General features: G+C 37.4%; 1 protein-coding gene across 2 annotated transcripts in view; it reads right to left on the reverse strand.

Annotated features, from left to right (window-relative positions):
* Positions 1 to 208: 208 nt before the first annotated feature.
* Positions 209 to 21,194, reverse strand: part of LOC140453473 (mannosyl-oligosaccharide 1,2-alpha-mannosidase IA-like) — a 137,231-nt gene continuing 116,245 nt past the window's right edge. For both annotated transcript variants that reach the window (XM_072548177.1, XM_072548178.1), the window contains 2 exons: positions 15,884 to 15,999; positions 209 to 15,035 (listed from right to left, as the gene is read on the reverse strand). In XM_072548177.1, the coding sequence (XP_072404278.1) occupies positions 14,906 to 15,035; positions 15,884 to 15,999 (246 nt within the window). In that variant the 3' untranslated portion in view covers positions 209 to 14,905. The remainder of the gene's footprint in view (positions 15,036 to 15,883; positions 16,000 to 21,194) is intronic.

A 21,194-nucleotide genomic window follows, 5' to 3' on the forward strand; every position in this document is an offset into this window, starting at 1 on the left:
GTTCTTTGCTGCATGCAAATCAAATGTCACATAAAATATAACAATGATTAAAAATTGCAGAAAAGTAGGGTGGTATTGACTTAAACAGGTATTACAGCTAAGAAAGTAAAAAATCATAAATAAAAAGGTGCAGTTATCTGATACCAGAACAGAGTTTGATTACACAGATGATAATATATCAATCTTTAATTATAAAGGATATTAGTTAAATATACCAAATTTATTACATATTTTGGTCTTTAATGACTTGAAAAAATTACATATATTAAACAACTAGAAAAAGTTCACATCAGTTTTGCATCCATTGTGTAACTGCAATCTTGCAGACAGCTTCCATTACAATTTTAAGATAAAATTAAATCACAATTGTTTTCAATACAAATCCAAAAGCAAACTATATATATATATAAATATATATAGTCTAAAGGAAAAATAACATATAAGTATGCCAAGAAATTTAAAGTACGTACAACATAAAATGTTGCGCCCTCTCTTTATTCCAGCTTGAATACCTTGTCATAAAGTCACAACAGCAATCAAGTACAATCAATTTCTTCAGTTCATTCAACTCTTCCATCTTGCAATTTGTAAAACTATATTTAGTAATTTTCTTAACTGTATAAATCACATAATTCAGTTCATATGCACTGTATTGCAATCAGTCTTCAGAACTATACAATGAATTGTACAAGTGACCTAGTGCAAAAAGCTTTTGCTAATTATCAGGATAGTAAAATGAAATTGGTTGCTTTTCTTAAGAGAACATACTGGCTTTGTATAATATGTGAATTATACAGTAAAGATTTACTACTCCGCAATAGAATCACTTTATTTAACAATGACTCAACCAAGAAACAATATTTTTAATATGGCAGCACTTACAAGTGCAGATTTTAACAAGGCATATCTCAAAGAGAACTGAATGACGTACACATTGCTAAGGTGACACAGCACTAATACAAATCCCATGCACACTTGATTCAGATGCTGTAAACATATAATCCAAAGCAAAAAGGTTCCAACAATTGTAGCTCACAAATATTTCAATTGGAATCAAGCGCAATGGATTTAAATTTAATGTATGTCAACTTGCTGGAGACCGTGTTATGAAATCTAAAACATGAAATGATTGGAGGACAATTGGACACTTAACCCCAAATGTTAATAGCAAAATAATTGCTGCTGAAAGGAAAATATTTCAATTTTTCTGCTTTGCATGCCTCGTAGCTATGAATGCGCATTCCATGTGCTTCAGATTATTGCTTATTCTTTACTATGTAAACATTAACCTGTTGTGGGCCTTACATTTAAGGAATCAATGCAAAATGGACACAAACAACAATTATTACTGATATCAATGAATCAATACATGCACTTGTTCGGTCAGCAATTATTCTGACATATCAATATATCAATGTGGGTCAATGTAACTTGTTGATACTGAAGCATTGGTGTAAGATGACAGAAATCTACACATTATTTCCATATTTTAAAAATGACATTGTGGGCTCAAGATTCTACTTAACTAATTAGTTTAAAAGAAAATTACTTAATAGATACTTTAAAGGCCTTCTTAATTCAATAATTCTATCATTATATCATATTTAAGAGAGAATAAACATGGCAATCACCTGTGAGATTTACTGTTGTACAGCTATTTTATTGTCAATCAATATTAGATAAAACAATTAACAAAATTTCATACTAAACTCTGCTTACAGAATGCATTTTTAAAAAAGAACTAGTTTCCAAAAAAGTTGAATCATAAACAGACTGCTTTGCTAGCAGTTTCTACGTTGGAAGATATTACAGTGCCAGAACGAAAGTGTTTGAGGCAAAATCCATTTGTTTGGAGGTAAGAAACAATAGATGAGCTACTAAGAATAAAACAGAAGAAAGTAAAGCAATAGATTCCATGGCCTCGTGTGCTCCAACATTCAATAAGATTATGGCTGAACTTCTAAACTAATTTTACTTTCTAACCTGGTCCCAAAAATGTTATTCATGATATTTTATAAGCCACAAAATATTCAGTAGAAAGGAGATAGAAAAGAACATTTGCAAAGGAATTGAGGTATGCAAAAACTGTATACTCTGAATGTGCTCTTTAAATGCAATTTGTTGTTGCTGAACTGGGATAATAATTGTGTTAACAAAAGCAAAGAAAAGGTATGTCCAAAGTGTGTTGAGAGGAACTTCCTTGATCAGTGTGGTTCTTGTTCAATACAGAAGCTGGTATTGCTGGATCTATTTCTGAGGAAATCAAGTGGGTTAGGAAGAAAAGTTCCAGTGACTTTGTTTCTTGAGAATCATGAGCATAACATTATAAAGGTTAAGTCAGTCGTGAAGAAGGAGAAAGAACAATCTAGGATAAAAATATTTAACTGGAGCAAGGCTAATTTTGGTGGGAAGAATGAGGACAGACAATACAAGTGAAATGGTTCAATTTTAAAAAGGGTGCAAGAAGACAGAAACCTTAGGGAATTTGTGCATAGATCTTTGAAGGTGAAAGGACAGGTTTAAAAAGCAGTTAATCAAGAACTCTAGTACCCTGAGGCTTTTTAGAAGCAAAATTTACAAAAGAAATTAAAGTAAACCTATCCAAAATATTAATTATGCCGTCGCAGGAATAATGTGTCCAATTCTGGGCGCTGCACCTTAGGAAGTGCATGAAGGCTTTGGAGACAGTATGGAAAAGATTTACCAGAATTATTCCAGGAACGAGAGATTACAGTTACTTGGACAGCCTGGAAAAGTTGGAGTTGTTTTCCTTGTCGCAAGGACCAAGGCTAAGAACTTTGACAGAGATTTAAAAGGTGCATAAAATGAAGCTGAAAGGTCAAAATTCAGAAGGCACAGATTTAGTGATTGGGAAAGAAACAAGCAACATGAGTTTCTTTTTTATATAATGGTTAGTTAAATTTGTAATGTATTGGTGGAACCATTCAAAAGTAGCTTTTAAAGGGAAGTTGGATAAATACTTCAAGGTATTAAAATTGCAGAGATATGGGAAAACAGCATGTGAGTAGGACTGAGTGGAATTCAGCTATTGGGAAGAGCTGAATGGCCCTTGTCTGGACCAAACTATTCAATGATTTTAGTGTGAAACTGAACCATGCAACAAATAAGATGTTGGTTTGATCCCCAGTCCATTTTGGGTTCACTGATCCAAATATGAGTCTGCAGTACCCTGGGCCAAACACAGTAAAAGATCCATTGTCATTTGTGATGCAGAGCACATTTATGCATTCAGCTTCTGGAGGAAGTTACTTCCCTTTGAACAAATACCTATGCAGATTTTCTTTGAGTAACATTTATTCTGAACACTATCATTAATAACTTGTTCGATTTAATATTGATTGAAGATAAAATAATGGTCTTGGGGTGAATCTCATGCATGACCTTATCTAAATATTTGCTTAAGGCAAAATAATGGACATGAAACACTGAATCACACCTTTTCTATACAATATTAACAAAAACCAAAGAAACAAGATGAACAGACATTAATAAGGATAGCAACTTAAGAAAACTAATAATTAGCAGTGAAAAGCTTGAGGAATGGGGTGGGACAAATAATATTGTGGGGCAGAGAAAATAGATGAATTGATAATAATACCATCTAAGTGGATTATAATTTCCTGAATTGTATCTGTTTTTTTTCAGAAATGCAGTCTACAACGTAAAGCTGCCATAGTTCCAGAGAACTCAGTAGAGAAAGAGATGACTGGTGATGGTTTAATATAAGGCTCATGATATCTTAGGCAATGCTGAAGTTGTGATGGGGAGCTTCATGGTAACATTAGGCGGTACCGGAACTTAAGCCAACCCGGCGCTATTGGGATCACTCTGCATTTCAAACCAGCTGTCCTGCTAACTGAGCTATGCAAGCCCTGATAGGAGATATCCTGTAGTCTATCTCAGAAATAACATCTATATTTCTCAGCTTCTAGAGATAATCTAACTTCTTAGAAATAAATTTGAGTTTATCTCATGCAGTTTGTGTGCTTCACAGATGTTGGACTTAAAATTCCTCATTTGGGAAAGGTCCAAAAGGGCAAATGTGTCACCATTTGATCATGCTAATTCAAGAATTAGCAAGGATAATGTCAACTGTTCCAAATTGTATTCCTTCTATCTTAATCATTGCTAAATGTAACAGAAGCAGCTGATCCCATTTTAATCATATGAAATGGTCTGTTAAAGAACTTCAGATCGACTTCATAGACTTTGGTTTCCCTAATAACTGAAAAAAGGGTGAGTAATAGCAGGTCACTGCACAGGAAGCTAGGCTCATCAGCACATCAAAAGATCTGCTCCCTAAATTGAAATACATTTTTAAATTTTTCAATTCCACCCTGGCTCTGCCTCGAGTTTTCCCATCATTTTCAACCTATTGCTAATGAAATTCATGACTTGTCCTGGCTATTATTTTACAGAAGGGTTTTCTTTGTTTGAAGTCCAAGGGCCTCTTGGCTCAGAGGTATGGAAACTACCACTGGACCACAACAGCCCTGCCTTATTCGGGCTAATATTAAGTGCTGAGCGCTAACCTCATGTTCATTTGTACATATATCAGTGCCTAAAGTTTCTCTCTGGTAAAATGTAGTTTGGTGTATGTTCTAAGATTGGGGATATTGAAGTTATGGAAAGCTGGATGAAGGTGATATGAGTCATACTGTGAATACTGCCTACGTAACTCCCAAAATGTATAGAATGGGTTTCACTTTGGAAGGATGTACCTAATCACATGGACATAACTGATCCCCTTAATTCATTTAAACAGTTGTGTCCCTAGGACAATAGTGCACTGACCTCACATGGCTGGTAAAGATATGTCTTCTACTTCATATCTCAATATTCTTTGCTTAATTTTGCACTACTTCTGGATCCATTGCACTTCCTATTTCTCTCCGCAGATCACGATTCTTCTGCTCCAATTGCAGCTTTCTACAGTTGATTCTCTCATCACTATTAAGACACCCACCTCCTCTTTAACACAAAAGCAACATTGTTCTATCTGGCATGCACCTTGTCAGAACTTCTCATTACTCAAACACAAACACTGCTTTCCTTCTTGCAGGACAAACCTTGCACACACAAAAAAAGACAACAGTCAGAGGAGAATCAAATCTTATATTGTATCCTCCACACTGGAGGCAATGCCAGGAACATTACATTTGAAAACACTGAAGGACTAGTCCTACAAGGTTTTCCACCTTTTAAAATTTTCTTACTTGAATCCCAAACCTCATAATATACACAGTGAACAGTGTCAGTGCCAGAAGTTAGTGGTGTTAGCATCATGGGAGGCATATTCTGCCTTAACTCAACACACCTGCTCCCTCAACATCCTCTCAACCAGTTCCTTTGTTGCTGCCAAACAAATTGAAGACACATGGATCTGCATGAAGCTGAGTTCCCAACTGACTCTAAGTTGACAGTTGACCCTTTAACACCCAGAACCCCAAGGTCATCTATAACATATTTCAAATGCCCTCTGTGCAAGTTCAGCAGCTTCATCTCTCAACCTGTCACCAGGAAATACCTCATTAAGGTACTAGAGTAGGTAAGCAAGTACAAACGTCAGAAACTTTGCTTTTACATGAGTGATCTTTAAATAAGCAATCATATCACCATCTATCAAATTATGGTTGGAGTGTTTTGGAACAGCAAAATACAAATTTTTAAAGTTTGATGTTGACCTTTGTAAACCTCATGTAACACCTATGAAGGTGCCCAGTTTGAGGGCTACGGTTGTGTCAGCTTTGGATCAAATGGGAGGGGAAATGTTAGTGCTCAGTGGAAAGGAAACAAAGATTTAGAAGAATCTCTCAACAATAATTTCTGCTTTAAGTGTTGTCAAGTTGCAGCTCTGCCAAATCATGCTATACATCCTCTGGTTCCTCAATCTCAACTTAATTTTTCACATCCAAGTTTTCTTTCTTTGGAATTATCAAAGCAGTTTCATTTCTATCGCAAAATTATGGAACTGCAAACAATTCTGAAAATTGACTTTTGTTCTGGGCTGTATTAAATTACTTCTATTTACAAAACCTTGAGTGGTATTTAATAAAAGTGACAGGGGTCTTGTCCTCTTGCTAGAGATTTAGCAAGAGCACATGGCTTCTTTAATGGAATGCCCGCTAATCTCAGGCACTTAAGTGAATAATGGCAGATATTTCCCAGAATTTAACACCCTGGGGGTGTAAGGCCTGCCCACCAGGAGCTACAAATTGATCAGAGAGTGACCATTCTATCAGAAGGCTGTGCTACTGAGGAGGCATGGTCTGGTACGACAAACAACTGAGGACTAATATTGTTGCAGGATCTCAGACCACAGGTGAAAAATAGCAGAGGAGGAAGTCACAGAAGAGGGAAGGGTTGCCAGCAAAGATTTTGGAATAACTTTGAGCAGATGTCCCCCCTTCATGATTTTGGGTCTCGCAATCAGGCACGGAGTTTCCCCCAATCCTAAGACCTGTAAGCAACTTTGCAAGGGGTTATTAATTTCCCATTCAATGACTTGACTAATGAGAGAGTAAAAGGGAATCAGGCAGATAAGTGGAGTTAAGGGCACAATCAGATTAGCCATGATTTTATCGAATGGCAGAGCAGGCTCAAAGGGCTGAATGGTCAACTCCTGCTCTTAGTTCAAATAGTAAGGGTCTCAACTGTTGGCAGGATCAAAAGGCTGTCCATGGACTTTCCCACCCTTGAGGCAGGGTCCCCAAGCACCACTCTTCACCTAATTAATCCTCTCAGCACAAAACTTTAAAAAGGTACTAAATTCCATCCACTGTTTCAGGATAATGTTTTCTCAATGTAATTTTCTACACTTTACATCAGTGCTAAGGGCCCTTACAGGAATTATGAACAGTAGATATGAAATAGCTTCTGTCCTACAGAAAGCATTCTGCTATTTGTGAGTTCATTTGTAACTAAGGGGAAACCAGGAACTGGTGCAGTATGGGAACAAATAACTAACATAGGAAAACAAGCATAAACCTGCCTGACATGCTATTTATGATAACAAATAAATTGAACATTGAGTGAATGGAAGCACTTCCCCTTCCAATACAGAGCTAGTTTGTGATATGTGGGTGGTGGGCATAAACTATGCTGTGCAGTCTATGAATGAACTAGAATCCAGAAAACTAGGCAAATCGTGATGCCCTCTCCCTGCTTATTCGCACCCACATTAACAAGGTGATAAACTACTGTCACCTCACAAAAGGTAGCATTGTTTCTTACACACTCATCTTGCAGTTTCTGCAGGTTTTTCTACTCCTCTTCGGGTCTGGGAGTGTCAATATTAAGTAAAATGTGAAAAATTGTTCAGGAGCTCCAGAAACTCCTTCTTTCAAAGCATTTTACATCCTAATTGTAGCCAAAGAAGCCAAAACTTGTTAGGGTAAAATAGCTAATCAGATGCTTAATTTATTGGAGTTGAGAATTCCTTTAAATGTTTGTGGAAGTTCCTCGTCAACTGTTCACATTTTGAACTGTTGGACAGATGTTTCAAAAATGGACAGAGTAATTTGATGAAGGGTTCTTTTATCAGACAACTGCCTGAAATACCTAATGAGCATCAAATCAATATGGTAGGTCCATTCTGATAACGGATGCCAGATGCTAATGTGCTGCCACTATTTAAGGAAGAGGGTAAGAAAAAGCCAGGGAATTATAGACCGGTGAGCCTGACATCGGTGGTGGGCATGTTGCTGGAGAGAATCCTGAGGGGCAGCATTTACATTTATTTCAAAAGGCAAGGACTGATTAGGGATAGTCAGCATAGCTTTTTGTGTGGGAAATCACGTTTCATTAATTTGATTGAGTTTTTTGAAGAAGTAACAAAGAGGATTGATGAAGCAGAGCAGTAGACATGATCTATATGGACTTCAGTAAGGCGTTCGACAAGGTTCCCCATGGGAGACTGGTTAGCAGTGTTAGATCTCATGGAAGACAGGGAGAACTAGCCAAGTGGATGCAGAACTGGTTCAACGTTAGAAGACAGAGGGTGGTGGTGGAGGGTTGCTTTTCAGACTGGAGGCCTGTGACCAGTGGAGTGCCACAAGGACTGGAGCTGTGTCCGCTACTTCTCATCATTTATTAAATGATTTGAGTGTGAACATAGGAGATATAGTTACTAAGTTTGCAGATGACACCAAAATTGGAGGTGTAGTGGACAGTGAAGAAGGTTACCTCAGAGTACAACGGTATCTTGCTCAGATGGGCCAATGGGCTGAGGAGTGGCAGATGGACTTTAATTTAGACAAATGCGAGGTGCAGCGTTTTGGAAAAGCAAATCTTAGCAGGACTTATACATTTAATGGGAAGGTCCTGGGGAGTGTTGCTGAACAAAGAGACCTTGGAGGGCAGATTCATAACTCCTTGAAAGTGAAGTCACAGGATAGGATAGTGAAGAAGGCATTTGGTATGCTTCCCTTTATTGGTCAGAGTATTGAGTATATGTGGTGGGAGGTCATGTTACAGGTCATTGGTTAGGCCACTTTTGAAATAAAGCGTGCAATTCTGGACTCATTCCTATCAGAAGGATGTTGTGAAACTTGAAAGGGTTCAGAAAAGATTTACAAGGATGTTGCCAGGGTTGGAGGATTTGAGCTATAGGGAGAGGCTGAACAGGCTGGGGTTGTTTTCCCTGGAGCATTAGAGGCTGAAGGGTGATCTTATAGAGGTTTATAAAACCATGAGCAGCATGGATATGATAAATAGTCAAGGTATTTTCTTTGGGGTGGGGGAGTCAAGAACTAGAGGGCATAGGTTTAGTGTGAGAGGGGAAAGATATAAAAGGGACCTAAACGGCAACATTAGAGGGTGACGTGTATATGGAATGTGCTGTCAGAGGAAGTGGCGGAGGCTGTTACAATTACACCATTTAAAAGGCATCTAGATGCGTATATGATTTGGAAGGGTTTAGAGGGATATGGGTCAAGTGCTGACAAATAGGACTAGATTAGATTAGGATATCTGGTTGGCATGGATGAGTTGAACCAAAAGGTATGTTTCTGTGCTGTACATCTCCATGACTCTGTTTTGTAAAATGGAAGGAACACAAAGCAATGTCCATTTAAGAACAGATGATTGTTTGATCCTCATTCTTTTCAGTTCTCTAACTGAGAAGCAATGCCCAGCAAAGTACAGAGCATGGGTTAGACATCCAGTTGGAAGCAGAAAATCAAAAGCTGGAGCTGTGGGATGGGTATATGAATAGGAAGGATTTAGAGGGATATGGGTCGGGTGCTGGCAGGTGGGACTAGATTGGGTTGGGATATCTGGTCGGCATGGATGATTTGGAACGCAGGGTCTGTTTCCGTGCTGCACATCTCTATGACTCTATGTTCTTTCAGTAAATACAGTCAATCTGCTAAAGAAAATGCTTTAATATATATCGCAGTAATTTGTTGCATGAAGGAAAAGCTTAAGAGCTCCAAGACATAGTATAAAGTTTATTGAAGTGCATTGACCAGTTGTGAAGAGTATTAAACACATTGACCAAGTAAGCAGAGTATTGAACTGCATTAAAACCAAGGAACAGAGAGAGGAAGATTAATAAAGTGTGCTGGCCAAGTGGGCAGACTATTAAACCATATTAGTACCCAGCTGAGGGGAATATCAAAGTGACAGACCTAGTAAGTGGAGCATTAATGCACCAAGATCAGATAAGCACAGTGTTAAAGCACAGAAACCATGCAAGCTGTGTATTATGAAGCAGAGACCACATAAGCACAATGTTATTGCACTGAGTCCAGGTGAAAGGGGGATTGAGGTGCACTGAGCTAACCCAAATGTTTCCTGCATGGAATGAAAAAGAGTGGGATCCACAATGAGTGGTCTTTGCTCAGGATGTGAAGAGAAAAGTTTCCTTCTAGAAGGTAGACTATTAAAGTGCACTGAGTTACTCAGTGAGGGGGGGCATTAAATATCAGTAAGAGGGTAGGTCAAAGAATGCCTGGGGAAAGAATATCAGAAAGTACTGAAAGGAATAGTATAAAAGGTTTTTAAGTGCATTCAGAATAAAAATTAATGGGTACCCAGTATTATAATTTGTTGAAGAGTCAGATAAAGAGGACTCTGAACCTGGGAAGTTAAGTGGGCAATTAATAGAAAAAAGGAACAGGACATCTCAACAGACATCAGCATTTTAAGATTATGGTATATATGGAGTTGAGCATGTTATTGCTAGAACTACAGTTGCAGTACATTTTCAGAAACTGGATTAACATTCAAAATATTTAGATGGACAGAGCATATCCAAGCTAATAACAATGACATTATATAATTCAATTTATGGCAGAATTCTTTGAAGTGGAGACTCCTGGACCCGTAGCATTAGTATTCGGCATGTTTCAAAAAATCTGTATTACAATATTGAAACCTTTGTCTCTACCTTGTGCTCATTAAAAACTACACCATATTCATGTATTTAAACATCAAAGGAACTTGAATAAAACAAGTACTCCATTCCCTTTCAGGTTAATGCACAAAATCACACAATACAAGGATGTGTAATTATTTCATCCAGTTACTATGTGCTTCACTCAATGATCTTTGTTACATTAACCAGATTGTGTATTAGTAAATGACACAATTGCCAGTGTTTAAAGGCATACTCTCTCATATATATAAAACACATGGAAATAGGACAAAGCAGGAGATTATAGGCTAGTCAGTCATGCCTCAGTTATTGATAAAATACTGTGATTCATAAAATAGTAATGAAGGATTAAAAAGACATGAAGTTAGGAGCAGCTGTCAACCATGGTATGCACTCAACTTTAAATTAACTAATTTAAAGAATTTACAGTTGAAGGAAATCTAGAGAATGTTGTACATTGGACTTTCAAAGGATGTTTGATAGGGTGCCATTAAAAAGGCTTGTTATGAACATTAAGGCACATAGTGTTAAAAGGAATGTTATATAAATAGGCAGTGAGGATAAAGAATGCAAGGAACAAATAGATATTCCTCAGTTTGTAAGGATGTTAGTACTAGAGTAAACATTTTTGTTTCTCCAGTTATAAAAATACATTGGATATAGGCACAAGATAATTATGTTGAAATTTATGGATTATAATCAGTGAAGGGCTAATTTATGGAGAGAAAAAGAGAATGTAAGATGTAGGAGTAGAAGCAGACAATTCAGCCTGTCAAGTTGATGAGATCATGATTGATTTGATAATCCTTACCTCCACTTTCCTGCCTTTCCCCTATAACCTTTGATTCCCTTATTGATTAAAAATGTCGATTTCAGATTTGAATATACTAACAACCCAATCTCTACAGCACTCTGTGGTAAACAATTCCATAAATTAACTGTCATCTGAGAGAAGAAATTCCTCCTCCTTTCTGTCTTAAAATGGCAACCCCTTATTCTGAGATTATGCCCTCTGGTCCTAGACTTTCCCACCAGGGGAACCAACATCTACCCTGTCAAATTCCTTAAGAATCTTATATGTTTCAATAAGGTCACTTCTCGTTCTTTTAAACTCCAGTCAGTACAAGACTGACCTCCTCAACCTCTCCTCATGTGACAATCCCTCCATACCCAAAACCCATCTCGTGATCATTCGTTGGACTACCACCAATGCCAGCATATCTTTCCTTAGATAAGTGGCTCAAAACTGTTCACGATATTCCAGCTGTGGTCTGACTAGTATAGTTGTGTAGTTTTAGCAAGACTTCCCTATAACTAGGAAGTGGGCAGATATATGGCAACTACAATTTAAAAGAAAAAACTGTGAAGATGTAAATTTTACAGAGATGGGAAAGGCATTATTCCTTATGATGGTAAGATTCTTAACATATATGGGAACAAAGAAACTTAGGAAAATGTTGAAAAGATCATTATGCGAATTCTAAAAGTGAACATATGACACACACCTGAGATCTACATCAGAAGAATATTCTGAGAATATCCCCTTAAAGAAATTTAGATGTTTGACACTATTTGGTGCATTGTCTAGCAATTAGTTTGGTGTTGATTTCTTACATATTAATTTATCTTTGAGTGAGGGAGACATTGTCATTAAGTAAGCTAGGGTGTGAGAAGGAAAGCATTGCATGAACTAATTTGAAAAGGAAATTATATTATGTTGCAAGATTTTCACTAGATTATGATACAAATGTCATATATACTGCTTAAAACGTGAGAATACACTCAATAACCTGGACAAAACCTGTAAAATGAATCAGGGATATTCAGATAGCCTTTTAAAACAAAATAAACTTATCTCTTACGCTAGCGATGTAGAAAAATTGGTGTTAAATATATTCCTACTTATGGCTGTTATAATGATATATTTTTCCACAAAGATCACCGATGGCAATTTCCAAAATTTTTATTTCATACTGAATCACTATTAATATAATAGCAATTAGTCCAAATAAAACTGTAATAGCAGCTGTCACATAGTCTTAAAGGATTTGCCAAAGTATAACTGGTCTACATCATCTTATCCTTGCTTGATTTACTACTTTGTGCTTTTAGAGACATGACCTTGGAATGATAAAAAGTGAGTATACCATGTATGCCCTTCAATATGCACCACTATAAACTAGTTATCCTCTCATCTCCCTAGATATTACATCCTAATAAAAGATTCTGGGGTTTTTTTACAGAGCAATACCACGTATAAAGACTGAAATGATGTTGAAGTTTTTCAAAACACTGGGCTATAGTTAAAGTGCAGTATGGACTTTTGTTTATAGGAAGGGTGAGTCATGGAAAGAGACAGTGAAGGTCTACTTGAATGTCATTTGGAATGAGAACTTATATACAGTATAAGAATGTCATGAAAAATGGTTATTTTTCCACTGGAAGAGACAAATTTAATTAACAGGTCTGAACAAAATTATGAGCATTAATAAAAGTTGGATTTCACTGGTTGGTGAACTAGTTGCAAGGGACACAAACTCAGAATTACCATAAGGAGGACAAGTGGTAAATAATTTTCACAATTACTATTAGCAGATATAATGATTCATGTGTGTTGACTCAGGCATCATTTAAAAGGGATTTTGAAACGCATTTGAAAAGTAAGAATATAAAATGATACAAAAGTTGATGTGCATAAGTGAGCACAAAAACATTAGCCCAACAGACTGAGAATTCTTTGCTTGAGCCATGTAATTTTTTTAATCAGAATAATTAAACAAAGGGCAGACTATTGTATAATGTAGCTCAGGACAATGTGATTTCCTGTAATAATTTTGATTGCTGAAGGGGCTCAGAGAGGAAATTTTCAGATGTCTCTGTGATAGGCTTGGGTTTTTAGTTTTGCTTTTACCTCTCCAAAGAGATATGGCACTAAGTTGGTGTGAAGTGAACATACTGTGTTGCATAATGTGGGGAACAAGCTATACAGACTTTCAAGTCTTTTCCTAATTGTCATTTTCATGTTAATTATTATTCTAATGTACACTGGAATCAAACTGTATAAATACTACATAATTGACCTTAATGTATAACTGAGCTTCGGCATAAACAGTATAAATATATGACTTGATCAGAATCAGAATAATGTAAAACAGTCAACAACAAAATAAGTGTCATAATTGCATAAGTAAAATTGTAAATGAGACAGAATGAATGTAAATGTGATTGATGTAAGCATATATTACATCACAGCTATGGCTACGATGGGTACTTTGATTAGAAATTACATGATTATATGTAAATTTAGATTGAGATCAGAATAGCACTACATAAAATGAATTTTTTCTTGACTATAATCATCAAAAAAATCTGGTGATTTAAAACAAAACGGGGATGAAACTGGTGTATGCCAGCAATGCAAAAAATGGTTTGCAGCAAACTCACAGATGATTTTTTTTAAATTTTAAAATTTCTGTAAACTTGGAAAATATTGTGACGTTTTTTGAATTACAAAACAAGTAAAAGCCAAGTGGGACATGGAAATCAATCTCCAAAACAAGTGTCTAAATTCTTGTTCTGTGAACCTTAGTGTAAAGAAAATCAAGAAAGGTGAAACTTTGGCTGCTAATTTATTCAGAGCCCATTTCACGCTGCTGGCATTGCCCAGTTTCACTATTCATATTTCAGGATATTTTCGTTCAGTCTGTATAGATTGAAAAGTATTTGATTATGGAATATAAAAAATAACATTTAAATTGTGAAATTTGCTTTGGGCAATAGTGTAAATGGAAATCCAAAACAACTACTACTCAAGGTGAATTTCCAAGTTGTCAATATTTTGTTTCCTGTATTCTTTCTTCATACAGTTGACTAATTTTATTGTACTCTTATCCTCATTGTTTAGCACATTTGTTAACTTATTTAAAGTTAATAATTAATAAACAAGTTAAGGTACCACACAGAAAGATTTTATACAATTACACCAATCAATGACCCAAGAAAATGAAAGGCCTAGTCAATGAATAATGGAACCTCAGGATCTCCAGATCATGACGTCAATGCAATATTTGGTCGTAGTACCAGAGAGATGCTAGTTTAATTACTAATATAAACAACTAAATATGCATTTACTTTGCTTTACACATTTTTTTCATAAAAATGAGAAGTAAAGTAACAGCCTTTACACTTATGAATTTTAATCCTTTGGTCAGAAAGAAAGAGCCTCAAATTGATCTTTGCATTCTCCCTCATTCAAGCCTTGTGGACAGGTAATATATTTGAGAATTTACTTTCAAATGTGGCCCACTCCAAGCAGCCAAAAGGGCTACTCATCTCCTCACAGAGGAAATCAATGTGTCCAGACAGATCAAATACCACAACACATCGATTACACTGCTGACTCTTAACCCATTTCTATCTAAATAGATAAAAGTCCTTTACTGGAAAGGAAATGCATCTCAACCCAAAAGACTGATAAAGGTTAACCCTTCTTCAGGGTATATGTGTTTACTGATCATGTGTGATCACTTGTTCCTGTGTGTTCTTTTGTATCACAGGCAGAGGATGGGCCTCTGTGTTAAATACCCAGTGTTCTGGAGACAGCAGTTCATCTTCAGAGAACAGCACATAAAGGTACCTTGTTTTAGGAGATAAATGGGAAAAAAAAGGATTAGTGCACCACCTGAAGTAATGAAAATGAAGAACAATCATATTATTTCACTCTCTAGCTGAGTTTGATAGGGGGAAGGATCAGGCAGGAGAGGCAGATGATATGTCTATGGCATGAAGATCTCCTTCATGACCTACGCACCCCACCATCAACTAAAGTGTAAAGTTGTCAATTAATGCCTGTTTTAGGTCTTCCTACCCCTACTGGTACTTACAATGTAGCAGGCAAGGGACATTCCATATGGAAGCCTGAAAAACAAACCACCGGGGGAGTGGGAGTTCTTGTTTAAAGGCATATAGTGCCTGATTAAGGACCAACATTTGGAAATTAGGTGCTGCTGAGAGCCATTGCTATGGCCCAAGAAGCAGCTACTAAGGAATTCATTAGGGCATAGGGTAGGTTGACTGCCTGACATCTTGCCTGCAAATATGCCCCAGAAATTTCAAGATGGGACCATGTGGATAAATGGAGGGAAGTGCATATTATCTAGCCAATTGTTTTAGTACTCCATGTAGCTTATTGGAATATATCAGTAGCAATAACATTAGTAACAAACATAAGAAGTACTTGAGAAACTCAGCAAATTTGACAGCATCTGTGTAGAGATAAGGAGAGTTAATGTTTCAAGTCTGATATGACTTCTTCTGAAGAGGAGTCATTACGGATTTGAAATGTTAACTCTATTGCTCCCTCCAGAGATGTGCCAGACCTGCTGAGTTTCTCCAGCATTTTCTGTTTGTTTCAGATTTCCAGCATCCATCACATTTTGCTTTTAATTGTGTAATTGAATATTTTTCTTTCACTTTAATACCTACTTTAATGTCTCTGCAAGAAAAAAGCTCTGCTGTACGTCATCATGGTGTGGCAAGGTGTTGTACACATCTCTTATCCCAGAAAATCCTGCATCTACTCGACAGTGCTGCTCCAGAGCCTGTGCAAGTAGAAATTAGGACGAAATTTAGCTTGTTGCACTTCTTCAAAAGCTCTACTCTGCCTGACCTCAGAACACAGACCTTTTACTAGTATTTCTCTCCAATGAACATTTCAAGCTAAGCTTATCCATTAGACATACCTCATGCTCCTTTGACCCATTCCCACAGTATGACTGAAATTTCCCTTCCAGTTCCCCTCTTAGCCAATATTATTAACAGTTATCTCTTGCCCATTTTCCTGGAATTCTTAGTTTGAGTCCTTCCAATCAGATATCTACCTTTGCTACAACACCAAAATGGCTCTTACAAATGTTTCAAATTATCTCACATCCTTAATTTGTCCGCAGCTTTTGACATGGTTGATCACACCATCTCCCCTAGCACCTTTCCACTGTCAATCAACTCAGTGGGGATGCTTTCACTTGGTTCCATTTTCATCTATCTAAGTGAAGTCATAGTATCGCTTGCAATGTTTCTCTTTCTGCTGTTGCAGCCTTTCCTTTTGTACCCTCAACCCTCTCCAATTTTCTCATTTACATACTGCACCTGGTAACATCATCCAAAAGCATTGGGGCTGGTTTACACATGCTCAGTGATGGCATCTAACTCACCTTTACCTTTTGATTAAATTATCAGACTTCTTACATTAAGTATTGGGGAGATTGAAACCATTGTCTTTGGTCCTCACACCAAATACCATTTCCTAGTTAGCGACTCCATCCCTCTACCTGCTGACTGCCTGACAAGACTGCTCACAACCTTGGTATTATATCTGACCCAGAGATATTTCATAGATTCATACTATCACTAAGACTTCCCATTTCCAGCTCCATAGTACTGCCTGATTTCATCCCTGCCTCAGCTTATTTGCTGCTCAAACCCTCATTTGGGCCTTTGATATCTCAGGATTTGATGAATTAATGAACATTTACTTGGTCCTACACATTTTACCCTTTCTAACTGTGAAATCATACAAAACACTGCTGCCTATGAACTAACTTGTACTGAGTTCCATTCACATTTGTTTGCTGGATTACACTGGCTCCTGGTCTTGATTTTAAAATCCTCGCTCCTGCTTTAAATCTCTCCATGTCACTGTCCCTCCCTATTTCTAAAATCGCCTCAAGATGTACAATCCTCTGAAATATCTGAGCTCACTGAATTATGGCCTCTTACATATCCTAATTTTATTCACTCCAGTATTGTTGGCTGCCTTCAGTTGGCTTGCCCTGGCATGGTGTCTCAGTGGTTAGCACTGCTGCCTCACAGCACAAGGGACGCAGGTTGGATCACAGCCATGGGCAACTGCGTGGAGTTTGCACATTCTCCCCATGTCTGCGTTGGTTTTGTCTGGGTGCTCCTGTTTCCTCCCACAGTCAAAAGATGTGAAGGTTAGGGTAGGGGAATGGGTCTGGGATGCTCTTTGGAGAGTCAGTGTGGACTTGTTGGGCCAAATGGCCTGTTTCCACACTGTAGGGATTCTGTGATTCTAAGATCTGAAATTCCTTCTCTATACCTCTCTGCCTTTTTTCCTTGTTTTCCACTTTTTAGACACTCCTGAAATCCTATCTTCATGATCAAGTTTTTGGTCATCCGACATAATATCTTCCTAAGTGACACAGATGTCATATTTTGTTTTAAATAGCTTCTGTGATCTCACATTTTATGATACGAGAGGTGCTGTATAAATACAGGTTGTAATAGGCAGATTATATAGTTAGTACATTATGTTTATTGATTTAGCATTGACATTCCATGGGATTTCCATGAATCTCCTATAAAAATGCAAGTTTTTGGATGGAATCTTCCCAGGCATTGAAGAACATGGGCATCAACAAGAAAGTTAGGCAAATCACATAAGATGGTCAATGAAAAGCTTCTTAACATCAGGAGAAAAATGTCTTATTTTCCAACCAAGTGTTAAATACCAAAATGAGATTATTGTCAATGAGCAGCAAGCGGCCAATTTACATGCACTGGCATGTATTAACATCTAATTGTTACCTAATGTTGTCTCATTAATATCCAGTTTCCCATTCTCCCATGAGCTGGATAGAAACTAGACAGTGACAGCTTATGACATGAAAGTCAAAATGATTACCTGTGACTCTATCTCTGGGTCAGATATAACACCAAGGTTGCGAATAGTTTTCTTTAGTCTCAGGCAGTCATCAGGTAGAGACGGAGTGAATCACGACTTGATCCTCTGGACTTCCATCTTTGACACCAGGCACCAACAGCTCAGGGATTGCCCTTAATCCATCCACCTTCCCCACCATCCCCTCTCCCCCCCTCCACTTGCTTTGCCTTTTTGTGCTTTGCCCGCTCAGCCATACCTTAAATGCTCACAATAGTTCTGTCTCAACTTGCCTTTTCACACAAAGTCAGGCAGTTTGTCATGGTTGTTAAAAATTAAGTATCAAGGATGTGGATATGTTGCTATATATCACCATGCTACATTAGTGTCACACTTGCACTATGTGACAGCCAAGTAAATGGTCAAGTGCACCATGCATGTGCTTCAACCAAAAATTCATGTCTCAAAGTCCAAGGGGAGTGGTCCTGAGTCAAATTAAAGGAAACACACTTCAGTCAGGGAGTTCGGCACTGTAAGTCAAGTGCATCCTCTGATGTCAGTCCTTTATTTTATCCTTTCAGGGGACTGATGGAACTCCCAAGGAAAAGGCAACAACATATTCTGGAATTAAGAAATTGGATCGGTAAAATAATGAGGCGACAGAAGTTAAATGCAGGATTTCTGAGGAAGGAAACTGAAGATGACAGAGATAGTACTACTTGTAATTGTAGCTAAAATGGGGACCTGAAAGAGAGGATGAATGAAAAGGCTTTTAGTGGGAATTGAATTTTGAGACTAATTGGTCAATCTCCTAGATAACAAGAGCTTATTTTATAGACAGGGTTTGTGGAGATTTGATTTAATGTACAACTGGAAGAGGAGGCAATTGAACCTATGGTATCTATCTTGGAGTCAAAGTAATCCACAAGCTCCTTCCATTTGTTGCTAGAGGTGAGTGCAAGCAGCAAGCATTGTAGAATGCAGTTGATAGTTATTTTTGCCCTTCAGGATTATCCCAATATGGAGTGAACCAGGAGAAAGATGAGAATGTAGCTCAGTAGAGCTCGAGGTGCTCTGGCCAGTTCTGGCAATGGATGGTTAAGTAAACATATGACAAATATGCTCAAGTTTATACCTCTTGGAGTTCAAGGCATAAACATAGGGATAGATGCATGGGCAACAAATGGAAAACAGACTATCAATGGTTTACATCAAAAGGGCATCAACAGAGAAAATTTGGGAGTGGTTGAGCAATTTATTTTTACTTAGTGAATGCAAATCTTCAAAGCCAAGCAATAACCTACTCATTTGTTAAGTTTATGGAGATGGGTCTGCCACTTACACTGTAGAGGGAATTCTCCTTAGTAGTGTGCAGCAGTTCGTATCTCTCCACAAGTGTTTGAAGGGTTTGTACTAAGGCCCCAGCAGCAGAGGTTGGATGTGCAGGGGCTCTGCATGTGCTAAACCAATTTAGCAAGGATGACACTTGTCATGGCAGTTCAAAAGTTACCATTTGACAGATTGGTTTTACACAAGAAACTTATTACTGAGTTCTCATGCTTCCTATTCCTTGATCCAAAAGATGTTTGCTTTTAGATCTTGCTCAGGATCTTGCTCCATATGCGGTACAGTAATGCAATGTGGTCAGTAAGTGGCCTGCATAGGTCATCATGAAGTAGTAACTGAGATGTAGCATGGATGTTTTCAACCAACTTGTGTTTTTTCATCAGTTGGAGTGATACTTAAAAGGTCAGGAAGCCAAGAGAGGGTTTCAGTTATGATGTGTATTGTTGTACTCAACTGTCAACAAGATGTGTATATAATTAGCTTTGTCAGTCAGATGCATAGTACTCTGCTGTGGAGTATGATAGGGTAAATGCTGCGTTCCAGCATGTTATGACAACAGTGCCCAATGTCGCTCCAAGGTAGCTTCTGGTTTTGACCCAGTCTGCTTTTTTCTTTACATGTTCCCAGAAGAACAAAGTCCTTTTCTAGAGTCATTTCTAAGGGAGCATTTATGTAATATGAAAAAGAAAATTAATGCAAAACATCTTAGAATTTGAGACTGTGACTGTGAATAACTTGGAGGGTAACTTTTGCAGAAGCAGAAGTAAATGAGAATTAGGAAAGGTATGGAAACATGAATGGTTAGCGATTCAATAAACTGTTCCATATTCATCTTGTCAACAACAGAAACCCACAGGAGTGGAGAACCATTAGGAGATAGTGAGGTTGAATGGATAGCTGTGAATATAGGTAGGAGAGTGAATTAGATAGGGATAGTGTTGGCAACAACATGAGAGAAGGGGTACATACAGGAATGGAATCAGTGATAAGGATCCAGAGAGTTTAGCTAAAAATGACGGTTTTGATCTTTCTATTGCTTAGTTAGCATGCAGTGCAGGGGTTGAGAAAGGTGGTGCAAAGAAAGGCTGCATGTCATCTGAAAACATATGAAACTCACCCCATTGGGTCACTGTGACAATACAGGGTACTTTGACCATTTTATTTTGTAAATCAGATAGGATTTACAAAAGAAAAACTCAACTGAAGTCTTAAGGTTTAAAAAGAGCAAACATTTGTAGATTGATAAAGAAAGATCACAGTATGCAGTTATTTGCTATATGCATAATGAAGCCAGATATTAATACTATTACCCAGAATGATTTGAAAAAAAATTAGAAAGGCATTAACATATCTTGGGGCTTCAGACAGTTCCAGATTGAGTGGGAGGTAAAAATGTCCCTTTAAATTCAGCTTCCCATGAATTTTCTCTCAAAATTAAAATGCAATGGCAGTTTTGTTTGAGTAATTCTTCTGGTCAAACCAAAAGGAAGAATCAGGGAGCCAATCTCAATTTCCTGTGGAGATGGGAAAGGGGTTAAAAAAAAACATGTGGGGAGTAGATACCAAAGAGTTCTGAGAATGTAAGAGAAGAGATTCAGGAAATTAACACTAAGTCAGACAAAATAGTTCAATATTACAACCAGGGTTAGAATGGGTGAATCAACATCTCTCTTTTCAACTTTATGGATTGTAATGAGAGTTTAAGTCTTTCCAGCACAACATTATACCTATCCTCAATTAAAATATATTCTACCAATTTTCACTATAAGA

Source organism: Chiloscyllium punctatum, chromosome 27 (assembly GCF_047496795.1).
Source record: "Chiloscyllium punctatum isolate Juve2018m chromosome 27, sChiPun1.3, whole genome shotgun sequence".
NCBI lineage: Eukaryota > Metazoa > Chordata > Chondrichthyes > Orectolobiformes > Hemiscylliidae > Chiloscyllium > Chiloscyllium punctatum.